The sequence below is a fragment of the Panthera leo genome, chromosome A1 (assembly GCF_018350215.1).
Source record: "Panthera leo isolate Ple1 chromosome A1, P.leo_Ple1_pat1.1, whole genome shotgun sequence".
NCBI classification, from domain to species: domain Eukaryota; kingdom Metazoa; phylum Chordata; class Mammalia; order Carnivora; family Felidae; genus Panthera; species Panthera leo.
In genome coordinates, this window is record NC_056679.1 from 80,044,688 (window position 1) to 80,067,054 (window position 22,367).

Consider the following 22,367-nt stretch of genomic DNA (forward strand, 5'->3'; position numbering starts at 1 on the left):
ACTCCTGAAAACCTGAGGGCGTCCAGATGCCCTGGACAATAAACTTTGTTCCCCAAAGACACGAGGCTAGAAAGCCTGGTCCAGATGCCGTCCCACCTCTACTCTCTGCCCCTCTGTCCTTCTGTCCCCTCTGAGACTTTCCCCAAGCCGTCCCCTTGGAGGCACACGGTCTTTCCCGATTTCTACAGAATGCAGCATTGTTTTCTCTCTCCCTCTACGCCTCCCTGACAGCTCCCAGGAAGCTTCTAACGTAAGCGCGCTGGGCTTTGCGTCAGACAGACGGGACCCACGTCCTGGTTTCACTCTCACTGGATCACGACGCAGGCAGCTTCTACTTGGACCCTCAGTTTTCTCCTCTGTAAAATGGGTCTGTCTTATCTCATCAGGCATGTTACGAGGGTCACATAAAGCCGTGTATGTGGAAAGCCCTTAGTACAGTTGGGGACTGAGGTGGAGGCCTCCCTCAGGGCTCCCCTAAGCTGTCTGTCCCCCTGCAAGCACCTCCCCGCAGCTGTCCTGGGCCAGCACCTCCCCCAGGCCCTCTCCCAACCCTCCCCACCCCCTCCACCCCCCAAGCTGTCCTGGGCCAGCACCTCCCCCACGGTCCCCGCCCCCAGCCACCTCCTTTCTACCTTGAGCTCTCCCCGCCCCACTCACCTGAGTCTCTGCCACATGCACATGGTGGTGGCCTGGCAGACGCCCTGCTACAGGGAGCTCTGAATGGGCAGCCCCTGCTGTTCTCACGCGGTGGCCTCACTTATTTCCAGAGACACGGATGTCTTACTCTCCCGTCCCCACTCGGGAGAAGTGTGGGTGGGTAGAGTGGGAGCCTCAGCTCCCCTTCTGGGCTTAGTTGATCAGAAATCCCAGTGACTCATCCTTTCTTTCTCCACAGTGGCTGGGACTTTGGGGGGTCGGCCCATGGGATGAAGGGGGTGCTGGTGTCAGGACTATCGTCCTGCGGGGCCCGGGACGGTCAGAGCCCCCAGGAAACTTGGGAGCATTTGTCTCCACCGCTCTCGGACTTGCTGGTGCCCCGTTCTTGCTGGAAAGTTCACCTGACGAGGCCTCGCCCTTCCAAGTCTGGCTAAGTTCACACCTGTGTGGGGCCACAGGCATGTGATTCTAGCTTCAAACCAAATCGCATGTCTCCACCTTGTGTGACGAGCCACCCCTCCAAATACAGACCAGACATTTGATACAAGGAGTTTCCTTACCAAATAGTGCAGCCACGTTGTCATCAAAATTTTTTAAATTTGGTGGCAGTACCGTACGTGGACCTAGAAAAGAAATAGAAAAGTTAACATTTTAACAATTCATTGAATTTGCACTGATCTCTCTCTCTGCGTCACCCACCAGCCTGCTGCAGGGGGGAGAGGCCTGCAAGGGGTTCCCAGGACTGGGTTCTCATCCGGAAAGTGGCGGGCAAGGTGGCCGTGTGGTAGAGGGACGTGCCCTGTGCTCTGACTCCTGCCGTGTGGGGCAGTGCTCGCTGGCACCGTCCCTCAGAAGGGAACATGCGTCCTGGCACCAGGGATGACTGCCCTTGCACGTGCTCCACGGACAGCCAACCAAGAGGGACGCGCACATCCTTTCTGAAGGGCTCCAGAGGCCGGTGCCTCTGGGAGCTTAGGGACGTGATTTGGGGAACGGTGGGGGTTCTCTGGTCGGGAGGGGGTCCCAGAGAGACTGGCCACCGGCTCTCTCCCCTTCAGAAGCAGAGTGATTCCAGGTGGTCTGTTTACAGGGAAGGCACGGGGTCTCAGGGGTGAGCCGGCCGGGCCAGACGGCAGACTTCCGTGGGATCCCTGGACGCCCGACCCCCAGCCTCCCTGGCCTCGCTGGGGGCCTGACAGTGCATGGAGTGAGGGTTTCCGCACAGCGGCGCCAGCCGGGGGCTCCCTACTACTCCTTTTGCTCAGAGCTGGGTGTCCTCGTCCATTTCCTCGACTCAGGGTCAAGGTCAGCCTCCCCTCCCGCCCCCGGGGAGGGGAGAGGGCACGCCCGGGACCCGCTGGGCAGCGCCACCTTGCCCGGCTGCACAGAGCTCGCAGGCGTCTGCAGACTCTCGTTCCAACAGTAAACCAGTGACGACGCTGATTTTCAAATGGTTTTAATGACGGACAATCTGCATACCAATGGCCTCATCTGCACGCGGGGCTTAGAACAATGCGGAAATCTCTGCAAGGAGGTCTGCACGGAGATGACAATCGCTTCCCAGTGTGCTGACCTCCCGGCAACGAGGCAAACAAAAGTACAGTTCGCAGAGGATGAGGCATTAATGAGTCATTAAGAATGGGCACAGCTGCGTCGAGCGAGCACTTTGTCAAAAATACTCTTTTCATTCTGTGTCTGTCCCGTGATTATAATGGGAGTATTGTGCCAGTCAGGCAGCAAGCGTGTGCAGAAAAATATTTATGCTCTAGAATACCCGCACGGTTTTCAAAGTGCATTGTCAACGGTGGCGGCTGTGGCGTGTTTCGCCTGTTGTCACCTCCGACTGACAGTCTCTCGGCTTCAAACCGCCGGGCGCCGGAGTTACCAGGATCCCTGACTACTCCTCCATATTTGCACAGTGCGCATCCCGGACACCGGGAAGGGCTCGCTGCTGACCTCTGCGGCTGTGCTCTGGTTAATTTGGGGAAAACAAGGCAAACCAGGCCCATGGCTGCCATTCCCGTCTCTCCTCGTGGTCAGGGCGGCTCACGTTGGCCAATGGCACCAGTGCCCTCGGAGGCAGTAAGCCCCCAGAGAGGGGGGACTTCAACCATCCCCATTTTGACTGCAAACTTTCTAATAGATGAAGTTCTCATTTCCAGTTTCTCCCTTAACTCAAGCAAGACTCAGAGGGCAAAGCCTCCTCTGATGGGAATGGAAACTGCCTGAGCCGGCCGGAGCCCACACGTGATGGACCCCATGACAATGATGCACATGACCCTTCCTGTCCATCTGCCTGTGCCTTGGCCTCTGTCCCACATTTCTGCAGATAAACCTGGAAGGGTCTTTGCATTTGGAGACAGTCTTGGAGACGCCAGTCCGCGCTGTCTTCTGGCTGTTGGCCTCACCGAAATGAACTCCTTTCTCGTGTCACCACCACTGTCTCTACCTTTGGATTTTGTCAGCAGCCGGAGCTGGTCTGTTTGGGACCCCCGGAGACGGGTACTCCCGCGCCCCTGCGCCCCAGCCGCAAGCCCATAAGGAAACCCACTGTTTCCTTTCAGAAAATGATTTAGGGACTGCCCTTAACCGGTCTTTCAAGCCGGGAAGACCATGACGGTCACCTAATGGTGTCCCTGTCTGGACAGGAGACCAGGTCGGGGAGGGGCGGGCTGGCTTAGGGCTGGAGGAGTGCTCCGTCACTGGGCACTGGGAGCACCTCCTGAGGGCACTGGCATGTGACAGTCTGAGCAGGAAGGAGCAGCCTGGAGGGACACGCCCTCCCATGGGGGACACACGGCCCCCACCTGTTACAGCCCCTTCCGCACCCACGGAGTCGCAAAGGACACTGTCCTTGGGAAGCGTCTCAGAGCTCAGTTTGCTGAAGAAAAGGAAGTTGGGGATGTTCAGTCCTTTCAGGACCACCTGACTTCTGGCCCGACTGCGGCCAGCTGGCCCGTCCCCCCCTCGCCGCCCCCCCCCCCGGACGTGTGGGCGTGGCAAGGGCAGGAGGGGACACAGAGCTGGCTCGGGCAGCACCCATGGTCCTGCTCTCAGAGGAGCCTCTCAAACCCTGTGGGTGAGCCTTCAGGGTCCACTCGGCCATCCTTGGGAGCTGGGGCTGGAGGACCATCTCGGCCCCATTCCTTCCATCTGTGGTGACCTGTGCGGCAGGTGTAAGAGTGGCCGGGTGGCCTGAGAATAGAGCTTCCTGGCAGGAAGTCGGGTGGGGGGGTCACAGAGCACCCCCTCCCTGCCATCCTTTGCTGGGGAGTCACAGAGTCCCATCCCGTCCCGACCGGCCTGTCCCTGCTCGGATCCTCCACAAGGAAGGGGCCAGCATGGGAGGGCCGGGGCCAGAGGCACGTGGGGGCCATCCTGGGTGTGATCGGCACCCTCCCTGACAAGGGCATTCGGGGACCACGGCGGATCGGGTGCAGCCGGGATGAGCTGCTGTGCAGGCTTCCGTTAATTTTGTCCGGGTCTTCATGACACTGGCATGCAAGGGACAACCGCCTCACGTTAGCAAGAAAAGGTTTACATGAAGCAGTAAGACCATTTGGACAGGACTACAAGGTCCCGGGACAGCAGCAGTGTGTGTGTGCCGGAAGTGCAGGGTGGTGGACGGTGGGGGGCGACAGGGTCTCTGTGCTGCCCCTCGACTTTCAGGAGGTTAGAAATTGTCTTTGTTTCCTTAGTTCAGGGGGAGAGGGAGAGAGAGAGAGAGTAAGCATGTGCATGGTCAGGGGAGAGGGGCAGAGAGGGGAGAGAGAGAAAACCCCTAGCAGGCTCCACACTCAGCACGGACCCCAATGCGGGGCTGGATCCCATGACCCTGGGGTCAAGACCTGGGCCCAAATCAAGAGTCGGCCGCTCAACCGACTGAACCACCAGGCACCCTAGAAATCATCTATGATAAAAAGTGAAAATACATCGCATACGCTCCTTCCCCATGGGGTTCTGGAGTTTGAAAAGGACTTTCAAGGTAGAAAAAGTGTTCAACTCGCTTCACTCTCTCCCAGAAATGGATGGGAAACTGGGGAGGTGAGGAGGGGCCTGACTCAGCCCCAGGGAGACATGCGTTTCCCACGCGCCCAACAGCCATCCACCTGTGACTGTACCTGAAATCGTGTTGATGGGCTGGGGCTCCGCGTGGCGCCAGCAGGACAGCAGCAGGACAAACAGGGTCACTCCTCTGTCTCCTGCCATGTTCCCTCCGGCATGCCCTGAAGACCTTGGTCTCCAGGATACCCTAGAATGTCCAGGGTCCTGTGACATCATGGCAGGAAGTGCACAGGGTCCCGCCCCTTATGAAGGGACGGTGGTGTCCAGGGTCCTGTGACGTCACGCAGGAAGTGAGTGGCGAACTGCCCCGTGTGCGGGGAGGGCCGTGTCCGGGGACGTGTGACGTCACGGCAGGAAGTGAGCGGGGTCCTGACCCCTGTGCGGGGAGGGCCATGTCCGTGGGACGTGTGACGTCACGGCAGGAAGTGAGCTAGGCTCTCCTGTGTACAGAGAGGGTGGTGTCCATGGACCTGGGATGCTACTGCGGGAAGTGAACCAGATCCTGCCACGTGTGCGGGGAAGGGAGTGTCATGCTCAGGGTCTGTGCCCGGGGAAGGCATGGGAGATTGTCTGGGCCTTGGGGAGCCCATCTACTTACACCTGTTTTGGGCTCCGCTTCCTTCTCCAGTCCTGCATATCCTTCATCTGTGTCCACCTCGCCCCTGGACGCCTGTTAGGAACGCATTCTCTGCACCCAGCTCTGATCTCCTGAATTAGAATCTGAATCTGCCCCAGATCCCAGGAAGATACCTGTGCACAAGAAATTTGGGAAGCCCTGGGCTACAGCGGTGGTCACTCTGGCCCTTGTAGGTGGAAGAAAGTATTCCTTGACTCTTTTGTGGTTCCTGGCTGTGTCTGAAAATGAAACCGACAGTCACAGGTTAATAGGAGAAAGATTTATTCAAGATAGATTTCGTGTGAAGACACAAAGACACAGAAGATGGCATATGGAAATGAAGTCAAGAAGACAGTTTTGTAATGCCCCCGATTTCAAATCCGAGAGACCACCAAGGAGCCGATACCGATGCAAAAGCACAAGGGTTTATTTGCAAGCTCGAGCTTGGGCCCAAATATACCCGACACAGCAGAGCAGGGACTTGGACCCCTAGGTTAAGAGGCGTAGCAGATTTATAGGGGCCAGTGGCCAATGAGATTGTAACACACATAGAAAGTTGCATAGTCATGTCAGTCCACACGCAGGTGGCCAATTGAATTACAATTTACCCTATAGTAACTGTTTGAACTAGCCTATCACTCTGGTCAGAATTGGCACGCAAGTTTGGCGGGCAAAAGGCGGGGTTTAAGAATTGGCGTGCAAGTTTGGCGGGCAAAAGGCGGGGTTTCCATTCTTTGGCGGTTAGGGGTTCCGCATTCCTATATGAGCCGGTTTCCAGTAAGGGTGTGCTCAGCGGCTTGACTAGGGTCGGGGAGTGTCTTAAGCAATAAGTAGGTCATGTGGGGGTTATACATGAGATGGTGGGTGTAGCACAAAATGGAGTTAGTCTTGCTCTGCTTGTCCAGGGGTAGGGGATTTTTGTTAAATTCCTTGGGTCCCACAGTTTGCTGAGTGTTTTATGCTGGGTTGGATGAGGAGTGGGCAGTGCGGGAAGAACAGGACAGGTGTAGGCATGGGAGAGCAGTGACCCCTGGGAAACAGTGAGGCATGCTTGTTGGGGTTCTTGTTGGGCTTACCTTTGTCTTCAGAGATAGAGACACTCCTTTCCTCTGGGTGTAAGGAGGATGCTTCTCATATGACATTCTTATGACCTGTTTTAGGGGGCAAGGGTGAGGCAGGTAGAGGTCTGACTGACCTACCTGCCTTGGACATTTTCTCAAACTCCTTCAGCTTAAGTTAGTGTGCCACAGTGACATAGTTTGGAGTGGTTTGTCTGGAGCCTCATCTTTCTCCCGTCTGAAACTTTCCCAAGGTTCACGTCCAGAGAAGATTGTCACATACCCATTGAACCAAGTCCTGGGTATTTGAATGGAAACAAATAAAAACAAAGGTTAATGGTTAGAACAAACTACAGGCAGTTTCGGAGTCCAGTGGGCAGTCGTTGGAGATTTCTAGGCTTCGGGCTCAAAGCATCTTCAGAAGGAGTGATGGCAGCTGCCGGGAATCTGACGGATTTTCCTGGCTTGTAGTTTTTAATCGTCTCTGGTGATGTCATCAGATGCCCCAGTGAACATGAACTTTCTGAGTGGTCCCCACAGCAGCAGATGGGAAGGCTGTCCAGACATGAGCTGTGTCAGTCATTTCTCTGAAGTTTGTATCGAGCTGTCCTGTTTTTATTTGCAGGGCTTCCGGAAAAGGACAGGTTTAATTTTTAGCAGTTCTGAGACAGAGGAGCAGGGGAAAAATCGGAAACTTTGGTTTGGAGAGTGGTGGTTGGATATTGGGAGGAAATTAGAATTCAGGATCCAGTCCAGTTTTATGGAGATATAATCGACATATAACATCGTGTGCATCTAAGGTACACAGTGTAGTGATTTTTATATATGTACACAGTCCAGGTGACAGGGACTTAACGAAACCTTGACGAAAATGAACAGAACCAGTCCTGGGTGTGCACAGGGTGTGCCACAGTTTTCCAATGAAATGTTTTTCTCTCCAGAGTCACCACCATTGTAAAGTTTTGTCAACTTAAATACGGAGGGAAACTGAGGCAGGTTCAAGTGACCAGAAACTGTGTTCATTCAGGAGCAGCAGCTGGGGACACACACACGGTAGCAGGTGGCAACGACCCCGTGGAAGGTCTGGGGTGGTGATGGTCACGGATGGGCAGGAGCGCCAAGAGGGGGCGTCCAGCCCGAGTCCCAGCAGTGAGTTCCCCGGCTCCGGGATGGGCAGAGACTCTTGGTGGCGCTCATCGGTCAGGAGGTGACTGCGGTTTTCCGAAAGTCCCGTGTTTTTGGGGAATCAGTATGTCAGTTCTCAAGCTTCGGTTTCCTGAGGGCGCAGGTGTGAGATTCTCCACTTCCTCCCTCCGGTGACATTGTACCCTGAGAGTCTCTCAGTTTCAAGGGAAGAGTGGTCAGAGCAGAAGAGATGTTCAGCCTTGCCTAGGTTAAATTCGTGTACCTGAAATGTAATTAATTAATATACACATATTGCAGAACTGGAAGTCTCTGTGGGCAGTCCCTGAGCATCTGTCAGGACCTCGCCAACCACAGTGTCCTCTAACACTGCCCGGTTTTAATGAATGGTTGGAGTTCTGGGCTATCAGGCGACAGCAGTCTGCTGTTCTCAGCCGAGTTTCAGGCATCATCTCAAATGTTGATGGGCCACAGTCTTTAATTTAAACCCAGCATCTTCTAAGTCAGTGGCCTTCAATGCAAGAGGCACATGAGACTTAAAAAATGGAGGGTTTTTTCTGCATTAATTGATAGAATCGTATGATTTTTCTTCTTTAGCCTGTTGATGTGACAGATTGTATGAATAGATTTTTGAATGTTGAATCAGCCTTGCATACCTGGGGTAAATCCTACTTGCCCATGGTATACAGTTCTTTTAAAAAATTTAAAAAAAATTTTTAAATAATTTTTTTAACGTTTATTCATTTTTGAGAGACAGAGAGCATGAGTGGGGGAGGGGCAGAGAGAGAGGGTGACACAGAATCTGAAGCAGCTCCAGCCTCTGGGCCGACAGCACAGAACCTGATGTAGGGCTTGAACCCACAGACTGTGAGATCAAGACCTGAGCTGAAGTCAAATGTTTAACCAACTGAGCCACCTAGTTGCCCCTAATATTTTTTTAGTGTTTATTTTTGAGAGAGAGAGAAAGAAAGACAGAGTGTGAGTGGGGGGAGAAGCAGAGAGAGAGGGAGACAAAGAATCCGAAGCAGGCTCCAGGCTCTGAGCTGTCAGCACAAAGCCCGACTCGGGGCTTGAACTCACAGATTGTGAGATCATGACCTGAACCGAAGTCTGATGCTTAACCGACTGAGCCACCCAGGTGCCCCATATTGTTCTTTTCAAACATAGTTAGATTTGGTTTGCTAATATTTTGTTGGGGATTTGTGTATCTGTGTTCATGAGAAATGTTGGTCTGTAGCTTTCCTTTCTTAAAATGTCTCTACCTGGCTTTGGTCTTATGGTGACGCTGACCTTCTAGAATCGGTTCCATTTTCTGGAAGAGATTGTGCAGAAATGCTATCATTTCTTTCTTAAATTGTGATAGAATCTGTCCGTGAAACCGTCTGGACCTGGTGTTGTCTTCTGTGGTGGGTTGCTAATTTCTGATTCAATTTTATCATGGCCCGTTGACAAGGCAAATTAACACTCTTGCTGCAACTATATAAACAGTCAGGCCAAGCCTAATGAGACCAACCTGACCTTGTGACTGGTAGTAATCTTTGGTGATATTATTATGATCACAAGGAAGACTGTAGGGAAAGATTCAGAAAGACTTTGACATGGGTTAAAAATAAAAGCGGGATTGGTGGTGCCTGTCTAGTTCGCCATTCAGGCGATCTCGCTGTTTTACTGGCTTTGAGCTATTTTGCAACTCTGTAACTTATACAGAAAACTGAGAGAATGCAGATAATTCTTACCAGTAGAAATGCATATTCTGTTAGGTGGGGTGCCATCAATTATTGCCCTGTAGATATTGGACGGTTTTGCTAGTTTTGCATCTATTTGTGACTACTTCTCAGTATTCCTTTATTACCATAAATGTGTTGTACTTGAAATTTTTGTTAAATTCCTCCTTAAATTTCTCCTCAACATCTTACTGGTTCCCTCATTAATTAACGAATTAAATAGAATATGTGTCATGTGTTCATTTGATACTTTCTATGCGAGTCATGCTTTTACTTTTAAAAAATTGTCCTTTAGCAAACATACTAGGATTTCTTCCCAGAAAATGCACATTGACAGCTGGTACTGCACGCAGTTTAGGGGTTTACAGCCCCGTAAGCCCATCTGTGGGACCCTGTCTGTTCTCAGAGGGCAGGCTGAGATGCCTCCGTCTAACGTGCTACAGTGATTATGCTTTTTCACCCGTGAGCTGATGACAAGTGGCAGGAGTGACAGCTCACACATTTGAGTGTCCCTTGCGGAGGCTAGCATAGTGGCCACTCAGCAGGTGCGCTCACCTGAATGACAGGACAGCTTTCTCTGCAGGCCGGGCTCGTGGTGAATGGTGATTGGTGGGTGGTGGGTGGAGGGTGGCGGGTGATGGATGGTGGAGCTCCATGGCCAAGTTGGAGGCCAGAGTGCGCACGCTGGTGAAAGCGTGCAGGTGAACTTCAGGGCTTGGTGGCAGGCGGGACTCCAGTGACGCCAGGCTGCACCTCACTGCAGGGGAGTCTTGTCAACAAGTCCTTCTCCGCATTTCTGGGTGGTCTTAACTCGTGTTTCCCTGACACTCAGAGAGATGGAGGTTAGGGTTATTCCACTGGCACAGTGTCAGGAAGGGATTTTTGATAGAGTTAAAGACCCTGTATGAAATTCAACGGAAACTTCAAAAATCACCTGCTAAATTGTCTTCAAGAATCTTGATTTTCAGTGTAGCCTCAGGATATAAGTTAACAATAGTAAGTTATAACGTACATCAAGGAGTGTCTTGGAAAGGACCCAGGGTGGAAACTCACATGACCTAATTCTGGTGTTGATCCTGATCGTCAGGTGGGTCCTTTGAAGTTTTGTGTCTTTCAGGACACAGAGGGGTGCCTGCCCCACACTCCTTGTGGCTTCTGTGTGTGTGTGTGTGTGGAGGGGGGGGGTCAAAGCTTAAATATCTTCAAATATTGTGGAAATAAACTCTACCCAGATGAGAAAAGCAAAGGCTGTTTATTCAGAAGCGGCTACAGAGGAGGGCATTGGCCATCATCACCTGCACGGGGGACAGACTGAAGGCGGGCAGGGAGGGGAGGGCTTGCAGTGGACCAGGGGACAGCCCTGGTGTGCTCTGATGGAGGCAGGTGCTGGCCCGGAGACCTCGGACGTGGTATGTAGGAGCAGGCGTGCCATGTGACTGGTTAGGGGATCGTATCTGGCTTTCCCTGGTTGGTCCTGAGTTGAAACAGGGACCACAAGTCAGGGAGGCTGTCAGTTATTATTTACTTTTTTTAAAAATTTTTTTTAACATTTTATTTATTTTTGAGACAGGGAGAGACAGAGCATGAACAGGGGAGGGTCAGAGAGAGGGAGACACAGAATCTGAAACAGGCTCCAGGCTCTGAGCTGTTAGCACAGAGCCTGACATGGGGCTCGAACTCACGGACTGCGAGATCATGACCTGAGCTGAAGTCGGCCGCTTAACCGACTGAGCCACCCAGGCGCCCCAGTTATTATTTACTTTTGTATTTATTTTAATTTTTTAATCTTTATTTTTATTTTTGAGAGAGAGAGAGAGAGCACATGTGCAGGTGGGGGAGGGGCAGAGAGAGAGAGGGAGACACAGAATCTGAAGCAGGCTCCAGGCTCTGAGCTGTCAGCACAGGGCCTGACATGGGGCTCGAACTCACAGACTGGGAGATCATGACCTGAGCTGAAGTCGGTCGCTCAACCGACTGAGCCCCCCAGGCGCCCTGGAAGCTGTCAGTTATTGATCAAGCCCTGGCCATTTGGGGCTGATCGTTCCAGAAGTTACTGTATACCTTCCTGGATTGTCACTAGAGATGGCCATCTGGCCCCTTCAGGTCTGACTCACAGCATGCTGGCTTCCGGGGGTGTTTATTGTAGTTAATGGGTTGGTTTCCTGGGCAGGCTGCTGCAGGTTGTGGGTCAAAGTTCTATTTTTATATACGTTCTGGCCACTTCCATTTGTATATTCCATTTCTCTATGTGTACGAAAGACATCAAATTCTGAATGTGACCGAACTGATTTATGAGACTAGCGTTCGGTGTTTCTTAAGAGGGTAGTCCTAAGGAAAACCCCAAAATCTGACTTGAACCGAGTAGACAATTCCGCAGAAACTGCCGGAGGAGGCGACAGGAGCTCCTGTTTAAAGGCTTCCCTTAAATCCACTGCCCGGAAAGCTGAGCTGGGTCAAGTGTGGAGCTCTCTTTCCAGCCCCTTCCTTGTTTGGAGCAGGTGGACGGGGGAGGGGAAGCAGCTGACAGGAATTAATATCCCCAAGACACTCATTACCTAATTTTTATATCCAGAATCGCAGAGATGGAAGGGGCTCATAAAGTCACTGGTCCAGCCCTGCCCTGGACGAGCATTTCTCAATTGTTTTTGAAAAAGTTCAGCTGAGACCAGGACACAATAATCTTACTTGGCAGCTGATCATGGGATTCAAGCTGCCAGCAAAGTCAAGTGCAAAAGGCAGCCATGAAAGCAGCAGACAAGAAGCCGTGCCTGGTGGGGCTGAGTGCACACAGGGCTGTTCTGGAGCCATCACTACCTGACCAACAGGCTGGGGGAGACGGCGTTGAGTTAGCTAGTGGCCCCCTCACCTGCAGGCATCTTCACTTTTCTGAATTGGCAACTAGCACCGTTACATGGATTTGAAAACCTCTCGGCTGAAAGATTTCATTGCTACCTTCTGTTTCAGTCTTCACTTCGTTGGAAGCAGGCATGTCCAAATGCTTTCTAATAAACTAAAAAAACTCGTAAGCTTATATAAAATTGCAAGTAACTGTACATACGACAAAACATTTTTCCTGAACCGTTTTAGAGTAAGTTGAGGGCTTGACCCCCCCTCCCCCAAATATTTCAGTATGTAGTTTTTGCAAACAATGGCTTCCTCCTACACAAGTATGAAATATCTACCAAAATCAAGAACACAATATGGGTGCATTGTACCTTATGTAATAAAACATTCCAAAAGATTACCACTATCTAATCTTCATATTCCAATAGCATTAATCCTTACCCCCAAATTTAGCAAGATGATGGATATAAAATTAATAGACTCAAATACGTAGCTTTTCTATCTGTTAGTAATAACCAACTATAGGATGTGATAAAAGATATTCTTCGTGTTATAGCAAAAACTACCTTTTTTTGTTTATTTTTGAGAGACAGAGAGCACAAGTGGGGAGAGGCAGACAGAGATAGGGAGAGGGAAGATTCTAGGCGGGTTCCCCTTCCCTTCCCCTCCCCGACATGGGGCTTCATCCCACAAACCATGAGATCGTGACCTGAGCTGAAGTCGGGTGCTCAACCAACTGAGCCACCCAGGCGCCCTGGCACTACGTGGTTTAACTACCACCTGTGTTTTCTATGAGAGGAGAGACTCAGGCATAAAAGACCTGAAGAGATCATGTCCGGTCTATAAGAGAGCAGGGATGGGGCGGTATCCAAGGGGAACGCTGGTGTATCTAGGATGTTTTAGTGTGTTTTGGAATTGCCTTTTTTTTTTTTAAATGTTTATTTATTTTGAGAGAGAGAGAGAGAGAGAGAGAGTGGGGAAGGAGCAGAGGGAGAGAGAGAGAGAATCCAAGCAGGCTCCCAACGTGGGGCTCGATCCCGTGAACCGTGAGATCATGACCTGAGCCGAAATCAAGAGCTGGAGGCTTAACCAACTGAGCCAGGCACCCCTGGAATTGCTTTAAAATGCCTCCGTATCGCTTATTTAACTAAAATTTGATGAAAAAAAACCTAACTTAAAGTATTACTGGAGTCTGTCTTCTGTTGTCAAACAAAAGAGATCAGACCAGGCTGAGTTCTTTTCCTGTCTGTGTCTTCAACTGACTTCAACTTACAGAAGCTGGAGACAATCTTGATCTGACAATCAAGAATCATGATTCTTTTCCTGTCTGTGTCTTCAACTGACTTCAACTTACAGAAGCTGGAGACAATCATGATCTGAAGCTGTTAAATAAGAGCCATAGGAAAGAATCCTCTTTTAACTGGGGATATAATTACAGCCACATCCATGTCCAAAACAATCGATAGCTCAGATAAAGGTGAGGGCCGCGTGCAAAGGCACTTTGACAGAAGTTTAGAAACTGGTGGGCTTGTTTGGGATTCGTCACAACATGGTGGCCGCGTTCCCAGAGCAAGCGTCCCCAAAGAGCCAGGTAGAGACGCATGACTTGCTTCCGGCATCATCCAGCCTCAGAGGTCACATGGCGTCAGCTCAGCCACACTCTTTTGGTCAAGACTGTTGCAAAGTCTGCCTGGAGTCCAGTGGCGGGAACTACTGGTTTGATAGAAGAGGTGTCACTGTCACCTGGTTTAAGGGAGAAAAAAAAAAAAAACCACGTGCAACGGGAGACACGGTTGTAGCCGTCTTTGGAAATCACCCCCTGGGACCAAGCCACGTGCAAAAGGCACTCGCAAACCTTGCCGACACCTGGCTTCACGGGAAACGGGAGACACCAGATCCTCCTTTGGGACATGCGTCAGGAATCACGGGCGTTTCACCCGACATGTAGTAATTTGCTAACTTAGTAGACAGGGTCATCTAGGACAGTGCGTATGCGTCCCGTTGAGGTCTTTGATGTGAGTAATAAGGGTCTCCTGGCGATTTTTAGTTTTGCAATGTTGTACATTGATTGGACATAACTGTGACTGAAGTATAACTAGAAGTTTCTTTCTTTGCTTTGAGCGGAAATGTGTGCTAACTCAGAATCGTGCTTCTCAGTCCCCCGATTGAGCCCGGAGAGGAGGGAAATTGCAGGGGCTGTCTGGGGTTGGACCGCTGATTGCGTGTGAATGAAGACACCGATCCCTTCACTGCTTAGAGGACTGTGGTGCCAGGAACTGAAATAGGAAGTCGTAGGGAAGAGCTGGTCGGGCAGGCGTTACATACCCACTGTCGCTCAGCCTCTCTGTTCACCCCTTTCTTCCCTGCTTTGTGGCGACGGGGCTGGACGGCTGAGTCACATCCCAGGTATACACGGTCTTGTTGGGTTCTCCTGACAGGGGAGGGGTCGGAAGGCAGGAGGAGGGAGGGGGGGCTTGCTTCTGGTTCTCTCAGGCCCCCTTAGCCAGCAGCTGTGGCTTCCCCATCCGTCCCCTGTCCTGGTCTGGCCACATGTCAGTCACCCTTCATGCTACCAGGCTGCTGGGTCACTGCCCCCCCTCTCCTGGGTCCCCAGCTCCTGGGGGTGGCAGACACTTCCCGCAACTACTAATCTTACCTTCTGCTCATTTGCCTTTCCGGCCTCCGTCGCCTGTGGAATTGGGTCCCCGAACCGAAACAGTCGGTGTGGTTTCTGCCTGCCTGACTGGACGTGTTGAGTTTGCACGCAGGCCGTTTACGTTCTGTGGGCTTCAGGACTTTCCGTGTCGCTCACTTCTCCACTGCAGGGAAGCATGGGAAGTACTCGAGAGTGTTCTTTGATCAGCGAACCTGGACTCACAGGAAAGCAAGTAGAAATTGCAGTGCTTGAGCTCAGGAAAGAATTGGGGTCTAGGAAGACAGATTTAAGAACTGGGGTGCCTGGGTGGCTCAGTCAGTTGAGCGTCTGGCTCTTGATTTTGGCTCCGGTCATGATCTCACGGTTCATGAGTTCGAGCCCCGCGTCAGACTCTGTGCTGACAGCTCAGAGTTGGCTTTGGATTCTCTCTCTCCCTCCCTCTTTGCCCCTCCTTGAATCACACTCTTGCTCTTTTTCTCAAAATAAATAAATATTTTTTAAAAAAAAAAGAACCTACAGGAAGATAGATTTAAGAGCTATCTGTGTGGTGAGGATAATCACGAGCCATCAGCACAGGAGGGAAAGAGGAGTGAGGTGCTTTGGGGGCAAGTCTAATGTGAGCCAGACTGTTTTATTTGCCTGGAGAGAGAGGCTAAACTCAAAACGGAACAAAATCAAACCAAAGAAGTCATCAGTTATAGTTCCGTGGCTAACTCCCCTCCGTAGATGTTACAAAACGTGTCAAAAAAGTTGTGGGGCTATAAAGACAATGTTGTATATCTGCAGCTGGGACCATACGGGGCCGGCTTCTTGCTGGGGCCCGAGAGGCGGACAGAGCTCACCCCGGTCGCCAGATAGAAAAGCAGCGAAGAAGTACCAGCCTGTATCGTTTACAATCTGGGTTTGGTTCTTGATAGGTAAAAACAAGATCACAGTCTAAATGCCACATCGGATGTGACCGCTGCACGCGTGGCCGGGTCATACAGTGTGTAATGGCACAGAGGAAGAGCGCTCCGGGGACACCACAGGCCTCCGGGCCGGACGCGCTCAGCTGTGCCCGCGTCTCGGGTCTGAATCGCGTTCAGGCTACGGGTTCCCACTGTTCTCGCTCTTCCCGGGCTCAGGGGCGCTTCCCCACCAGCAAAGCCCCCGTTCACGCCGCCGCTTCTCTTCGCGGCTCTTCATTTTCTTTGACAAGCGCTTTGTGGCCCGCTCTGCCAGCCCCTTCCCTGCACCGCCCGAGGAAGAGCGGCTCTCCCACTCAGAGCGCTTACGCTGGCTAGCACGCTGGGGTTTCCTAAGCGAAATTCTGGCTGCAGTCCCAGCGTGTGTTTGAGTCCTCCTGTGCTCTGAGGTGTGAGTCTGCACACCGGTACGCGGTCTGTGTGTCTGTGTCCCGCGCCTCCCTGGTGGCACCGTGGGTCCCTGCTGCTGTCCCCTGGCACATAAGCCCAGCACAGCTGCTGCCCCAGGCCCCGGCTGCATTCAGCTGTCCGGACGGTCACTCTGTGCCGCCCCCACACCTCCTCTGCCGTTTCCAGGATACATCTCCGTGTGTTCTCCGCCGAGGGCTCCGCGGACTCGTCCCCTCTGTGAAATCGAATTGTAATGGTGTGACTGGGAGCGGTCCACTGGCCCAGTGAGAAGCCCCGTGTCCTTCCTTGCCTGGCTCCCAGGCTGCAGGGTTGACCGGGATTTCTGTGGGCACCGTGGCCTCTCGCTTGACAGGGGCCCAGGCCGCCAGGGGGACCCTTGAGGAAAGACAGCATCAGTCTTCGTTAGGGCAGCCCCTCATCTCTACCTCTTCCTGTTTGTCTCACAGCAGAAAGATGAACTGATCCAACGCCCGTGTGGATGACTTTCAGAACTCATGCCGAGCCTCAGAGCGATTTCCAAAGTCCTCTCAGTGGATACGGCTGTCACATTTGAGATGTTTTTGCAGATGTAGCTCCTAAATCCTTGCCTCTCGACTCTGCCCCCCACCTCCAACACAAATGACAACTATGGTCAAAAGGTAAAGTCCTGCTCGTGAATAAAGCAAGTAACTGGTTTTGGCCATCTGGAAACTAGCAGAAATCAGACCTCTGGAATGAATCATGGAATAGACCAAATGAATTTAAATCGATCACCTTGACATTAGGCTTAATTTTCCAGGAGGGTTTTATTTTATGTCTCTGGTCATCTTTTGACGGCTCAGGTTTGTTTTGTTTTGTTTTTTAATTTTTTTTTAACATTTATTCATTTTTGAGAGTGAGAGAGACAGAGCATGAGCAGGGGAAGGGCAGAGAGAGAGGGAGACACAGAATCCGAAGCAGGCTCCAGGCTCCGAGCCGTCAGCGCAGGGCCCGACGTGGGGCTTAAACCCACGAACCGTGAGATTATGACCGGAGCTGAAGTCAGACGCTCAACCGACTGAGCCAGCCAGGCGCCCCTATGGCTCAGGTTTTAAATTCTGTGTGTCTGTTTTAAAAAAAATCCCAGAGTGAGCACCAAATGCTTTGGGCTTCCTCCCCCCGATGAGTGACATGTGCTTTGGGAATGGAGGTGAGCTTTGGTGGTGACCTCTAGCAAGTCATCTGAGGCTCTGAGCGTCCTCGCTCAGACTCCGTCCTGTCCCCCAGCTGCTGCCGCTCTCTGCCGTTGTCTCGGGTGCTGTTTATTGAGCGCTACATGTCTGCACCGTGCTCTGCTCCAGGCATGGCTTTCTCAGGAGGGCTGCGTTGTGACTAAGTCTTGATTTTCTTGCAATGAAGCCCCACTTCTCAAATCCTGGCTCCATGAAGAGAATGATCATTTAGGTGGCTACTTTTTTTTTTTTTAAGTTTATGTAGAATTTGCATTTTCTCTCTCTTTTTTTTAATGTTCGTTTATTTTTGAGAGAGAGAGAGAGAGAGAGAGAGAGACAGGGCACGAGGTGGGGAGGGACAGAGAGAGAGGGAGACACAGAATCTGAAGCAGATTCTGAGCTGTCAGCACATAGCCCGACACGGGGCTCGAACTCATGAGCTGTGAGATCGTGACGTGAGCCGAAGTCGGATGCTCACTCCCTGAGCCCCCCAGTCGCCCCGGGAGCTGCTTGTATTGTACATGTTGTTGCCCCCTGGCTTCCTCCTTGCGCTCCTAAAACAGATTTGTTCACCATCAACAGCTGTTTCTCTGATGTGCATCTCTTCGGCAAATGACAAATCCTTCAGTAATGGCACCTCACTGCAGGGATGCCGGGTACCCGCCCTGTTGGAAAGGGTGGAGTGGTTCTTCCTCAGGCCGTTTCAGCTGTGACAGTGACACATGGGGAGACACCTGCCCCACAGGAAGCAGCAGAAATCCCAGGCGTTGATGTGTCAGCTGGGCTCCTCTGACGGGCTCATGCCCCGCCGTCCAGCTGTCCCTGGTCCCGGCCTGAACCAGTGACCTCGGAACCCAACCTGTTGAAACACCCTGTCACATGTTATTTTTATTTTAAAACCTCGGCTCCCCTTACAGAGTCCTGCACCGTCAGACGCCCTCGCTGCAGTCAGGTGGGCGGGAGAGCATCGACTGCAGAAAGATCTAGAGTTTCCTGTGGTCCTCACTTTTTATCAACATCAGGGGAGAGTGACTGCTCAGCTTGACGGGATTAGCCCCCAGCAGGCCTCATCCATATCACAGGCCTCCACCCAAAGGCCAGCAGGGCAGAGGTCTGGAGAGGGTCAAGGGTCAAGGGTAGCTGCCCTTCGACCCCCACCTCCACTCTTCCCCAGCTGGGCCTATGTGATATGTGATCCCTGCTCTACCCTGCCTCCCCCGCCGTCCGAAGGGACTTGGGAGAGGGCTCCTTGCTGGTCCTTGCCACACTCTCCTTGCTGTGATCTGGCTGCTGCCACAAACCTGGGAGCCTGGGGACACCAGAAGCTGGACCAGGCAGGGAGGGTCCTTCCCCAGAGCCTTCGGAAGGAAGCAGCCCTGTCAGCACTTTGATTCCAGACTTTTGCCTCCAGAACTTCGAGGGGATACATTTCTGCAGTTCTAAGCTCCCCAGTGTGGCAGACAGACAGAGACATGGGGAGAACTTTGCAAAACCTCAAGAAGCTACTGCCTCGCTGAGCTCCTCCAGCCCCTGTGGACGCACACGCACCTCGTGGGGCCCTGGGGGGGGGGGCAGCCTGCGTGCATGCACACGCACATCGTGTGGGGCCCTCGGTGGTGGGGGGGAGTGAGTCTAGTGCCCACACCGCCCCTCTCGGAAAGGGTGGCTCTGCAGAGGGTTCCGGACTGGACGCGGAAGAGCTCCCTCGGGAGGGTGCTCATTCACCAATCGGCGAGGGTGCAACGCTCTCAGAACCGTCTAGCACCTGTTCCAGGAAACTGCTTTCCCTGCAAATTGTCACAATAGGGTCACGAAGTTTATTGAAGTTACAATACCGATTCCAAAGTATTCAAAAGTTTACAAATCCAGTCTTAGAGTGGATTCGGCGTTTTTTCCACTGTAAGAACCGAGATCCAATACCATGTTATCAGCACCTAGAGGAGATTTACTTCTGTATTGAAAAGAAAAACCAAAAACTCAGGGAGCACAACTTTTTCTGGGAAGTATTTCCTGGTTTCCATCAAATCCACCCCCTTGCCCAGAGCAGGTGGGAAGCTGCTCCCTGAAGGGGGTGCAGGAAGGGAAGGGGCTTTGGCCTAGGGGAGGTGCCCAGGGGAGAGAGACGAGCCAGTCGGTAAGCAACAGTCCAATGTCCGTGAATGAGTTTCATGATGTTTTAAAATAATTTAAAACTGTGAGCTTTGTTAACGTGGGGGGTATTTTTATTTGACTGAAATGTTAATGAAAGATTCCATACGTGTTTGATTACAAAATCACTTATATGATGAATATGCTTGCATTAATGTTTTTTTAACATTTATTTATTTTTGAGACAGAGAGAGACAGAGCATGAATGGGGGAGGGGCAGAGAGCGAGGGAGACACAGAATCGGAAGCAGGCTCCAGGCTCTGAGCCATCAGCCCAGAGCCCGACGTGGGGCTCAAACTCACAGGCCACGAGATCGTGACCTGAGCTGAAGTTGGACACTTAACCGACTGAGCCACCCAGGCGCCCTTGCTTGCATTTACCTGTGCACTCTTCTGTCCCTCCCACTGTCTCTCAAGAACAGAACCCAGAGTGTCCCTCTCTCCTGGAGTATCCCTCTCTCCTGGAGTAGCTGTCTCTCCAGGAGTAGCCTCTTTCTGATAGTATCCTCTGTGCTAGAGTATTCCTCTCTCTTGAAGTATCCCTCTCTCCTGGAGTATTCTCTCTCCTGGAATTGCTCTCTCTTCTGGAGTAGGCTCTCTCATGGAGTATCCCTCTCTCCTGGAGTAGTTGTCTGTCCTGGAATAGCCTCTCTCCTGGAGTAACCATCTGTCCTGGAGTATCCCTCTCTCCTAGAGTATCCTTCTCTTCCTGGAGTAGCTGTCTCTCCTGGAGTAGTTGTCTGTCCCAGAATAGCCTCTCTCCTAGAGTACCCTCTCTCCTGGAGAATTCCTCTCCCCTGAAGTATCCTTTTTCCTGGAGTATCCCTCTCTCCTGGAGTAGTTGTCTCTCCTGGACGAGCCTCTTTCTTGTAGTATCGTCTGTCCTGGAGTATCCCTTTCTCCTGGAGTATCCTTCTCTCCTGGACTATCCATTTCTTCTGGAGGATCCTCTCTTCTGGGCTATCACTCTATCCTGTAGTAGCCTCTCTCCTGGACTAGCCCTCTCTCCTGGAGTTTCTTTTCTCTTAGAGTAGCTCTCTCTGCTGGAGTAGCCTCTCTCCTGTAGTATCTTCTCTCCTGGAGTATCCCTCTCTCCTGGAATAGCTTTCTCTCCTGAAGCAGCTCTCTCTCCTTTAGCACCCCTCTTTCCTGGAGTATCCCTCTCTCCTGAGTTAGCCCTCTCTCCTGTAGTATCCTCTCTCCTGGATTACCCTCCCCCCCTTCTTGGATTACCCTCTCTGCTGGATGCTTCTTCTAAGTGGACAACAACGTGGCTCTAGAGCCCCTGTCCATTATTCCTGAGGCTCTCTGTAGAAGGTGGGCAACTAGCAGGTGATCTTGAGCTTGGCTGTTTTGAATAGTTCTGAACAAGGACGATTTTCTTCACGTATGTTATGCAAACGAGCGATTTGCTTCAGATTCTAACATAATTAACTCTCCACCCCTTATGTTTCCAGAACAGGGCGTCTAGAGGATTTTTGCAGGGTCTTTGTCTGTCGTGGGGCTGTCCTGGGCACTGTGGGGTGCAGGCAGCACCGTGAGACTAGTTTGACAACAAAGGATGTTTCCAGACACTGCCACGTGTTGCCCTTGGTTGAGGCCACTGCTCTGGAAGGAGCACTGCTTCTGGTAAATAAAGAAGCATAAGGACCCACCTCTGCCCGGCTTGCATTCTGTTTTCAAAATCACCCTAATTCCATAGTATTTCTGTCTGCATGCACACACAACACACAGGATGCTACGTGTGTAGAGCCAGATGGAGCCCTGCTGACCATGTGTGTGGGAAATATATTCCAGGCTATCATGATAAAATGAGGTCACCATCATTTACTTACAGTGTTAAAAATGCAAGATTTTTCTTGCAAAAAGTTTTCTTGCAAATTTAAAACTCAGTGACTTCTTGGGGCGCCTGGGTGGCTCAGTTGGCTAAGTGTCCTGCTTCGGCTCAGGTCATGATCTCGCAGTCTGTGAGTTCGAGCCCCGTGTTGGGCTCTGTGCTGACAGCTCAGAGCTTGGAGCCTGCTTCGGATTCTGTGTCTCCCTCTCTCTCTGCTCCTCCCCCACTCACACGCTGTCTCTGTCAAAAATAAATAAACAGTAAAAAAATAAAAAACACAAAACAAAAAAACCTCAGCGACTTCTTTAAAAGCCCAGACAGACATCACTTAGTCTTGGTTTTAACTTGAAACGCAGCTGAAACAGTGACCCTTCCCTCGATTTAAAAAGAACGATTAAAGACAGGACGTGTACGTGGTGTGATGGACGAGGACCTGCCCACACGTACTGACGTCTCTCGTGCGCGAGGCCCAGACTGGACAGAGAGAGAGGACCCTCCAGAGATGTCAGACCATAACCTTCCGTTCGGTGAGGCCCCCCTTTTCAATGTCTTACTCCGATAAACTTCCTCACGTGATCATGTAAAGGGCTTTGCGAAAAGCAACCTGTCTACCCTAAAAGGCTTGCTCTGAACGTGGTTTCCACCTGCGGATACACTCCTGCGTGGAATTTTATTGTCTTGTTATTTTACTGTATTTTCCCCTCCAGCCTTCATGTGTTGTTATCGATTTAAAAGGAGACGATAAAGGCTTGCGGACAGGGGTGCAAATTCAGTGGCTCTAAGGACCAGTGAGGTGAGGTGAGGTGAGGTGGGAAGGTCAGGGACTTAGGGACAGCTTTGGTGACAGTGGAATTTTCACACGTGTGCCAGCCCGGGATGGCCTGGTGGCTCCATTTTTTTAGGACACGTCAGAAATCTCTATCTTATGTGGGCTCTTCCTATTCTAAATGTGTCGAACCAAACCAATTGAAAAGAGATTAAAAACACGCTGTCATCCGACTTCAGCCAGGTCACGATCTCGCGGTCCGTGAGTTCGAGCCCCGCGTCAGGCTCT

General features: G+C 51.6%; 1 protein-coding gene and 1 long non-coding RNA gene across 2 annotated transcripts in view; one reads left to right on the top strand and one right to left on the bottom strand.

Annotated features, from left to right (window-relative positions):
- Positions 1-4,978, bottom strand: part of LOC122215128 (sperm acrosome-associated protein 7-like) — a 19,113-nt gene extending 14,135 nt beyond the window's left edge. The window contains exons 1-2 of the mRNA XM_042930281.1: positions 4,779-4,978; positions 1,218-1,280 (exon numbers count right to left, since the gene is read on the bottom strand). Of these exons, the coding sequence (XP_042786215.1) occupies positions 1,218-1,280; positions 4,779-4,938 (223 nt within the window). The 5' untranslated portion in view covers positions 4,939-4,978. The remainder of the gene's footprint in view (positions 1-1,217; positions 1,281-4,778) is intronic.
- On the top strand, positions 4,961-21,000 carry LOC122215140. Its single transcript, XR_006200262.1, has 3 exons — positions 4,961-5,012; positions 16,586-16,777; positions 20,934-21,000. It is a non-coding gene; the product is annotated as an uncharacterized LOC122215140 (long non-coding RNA).
- The last annotated feature ends 1,367 nt before the right edge of the window (positions 21,001-22,367 follow it).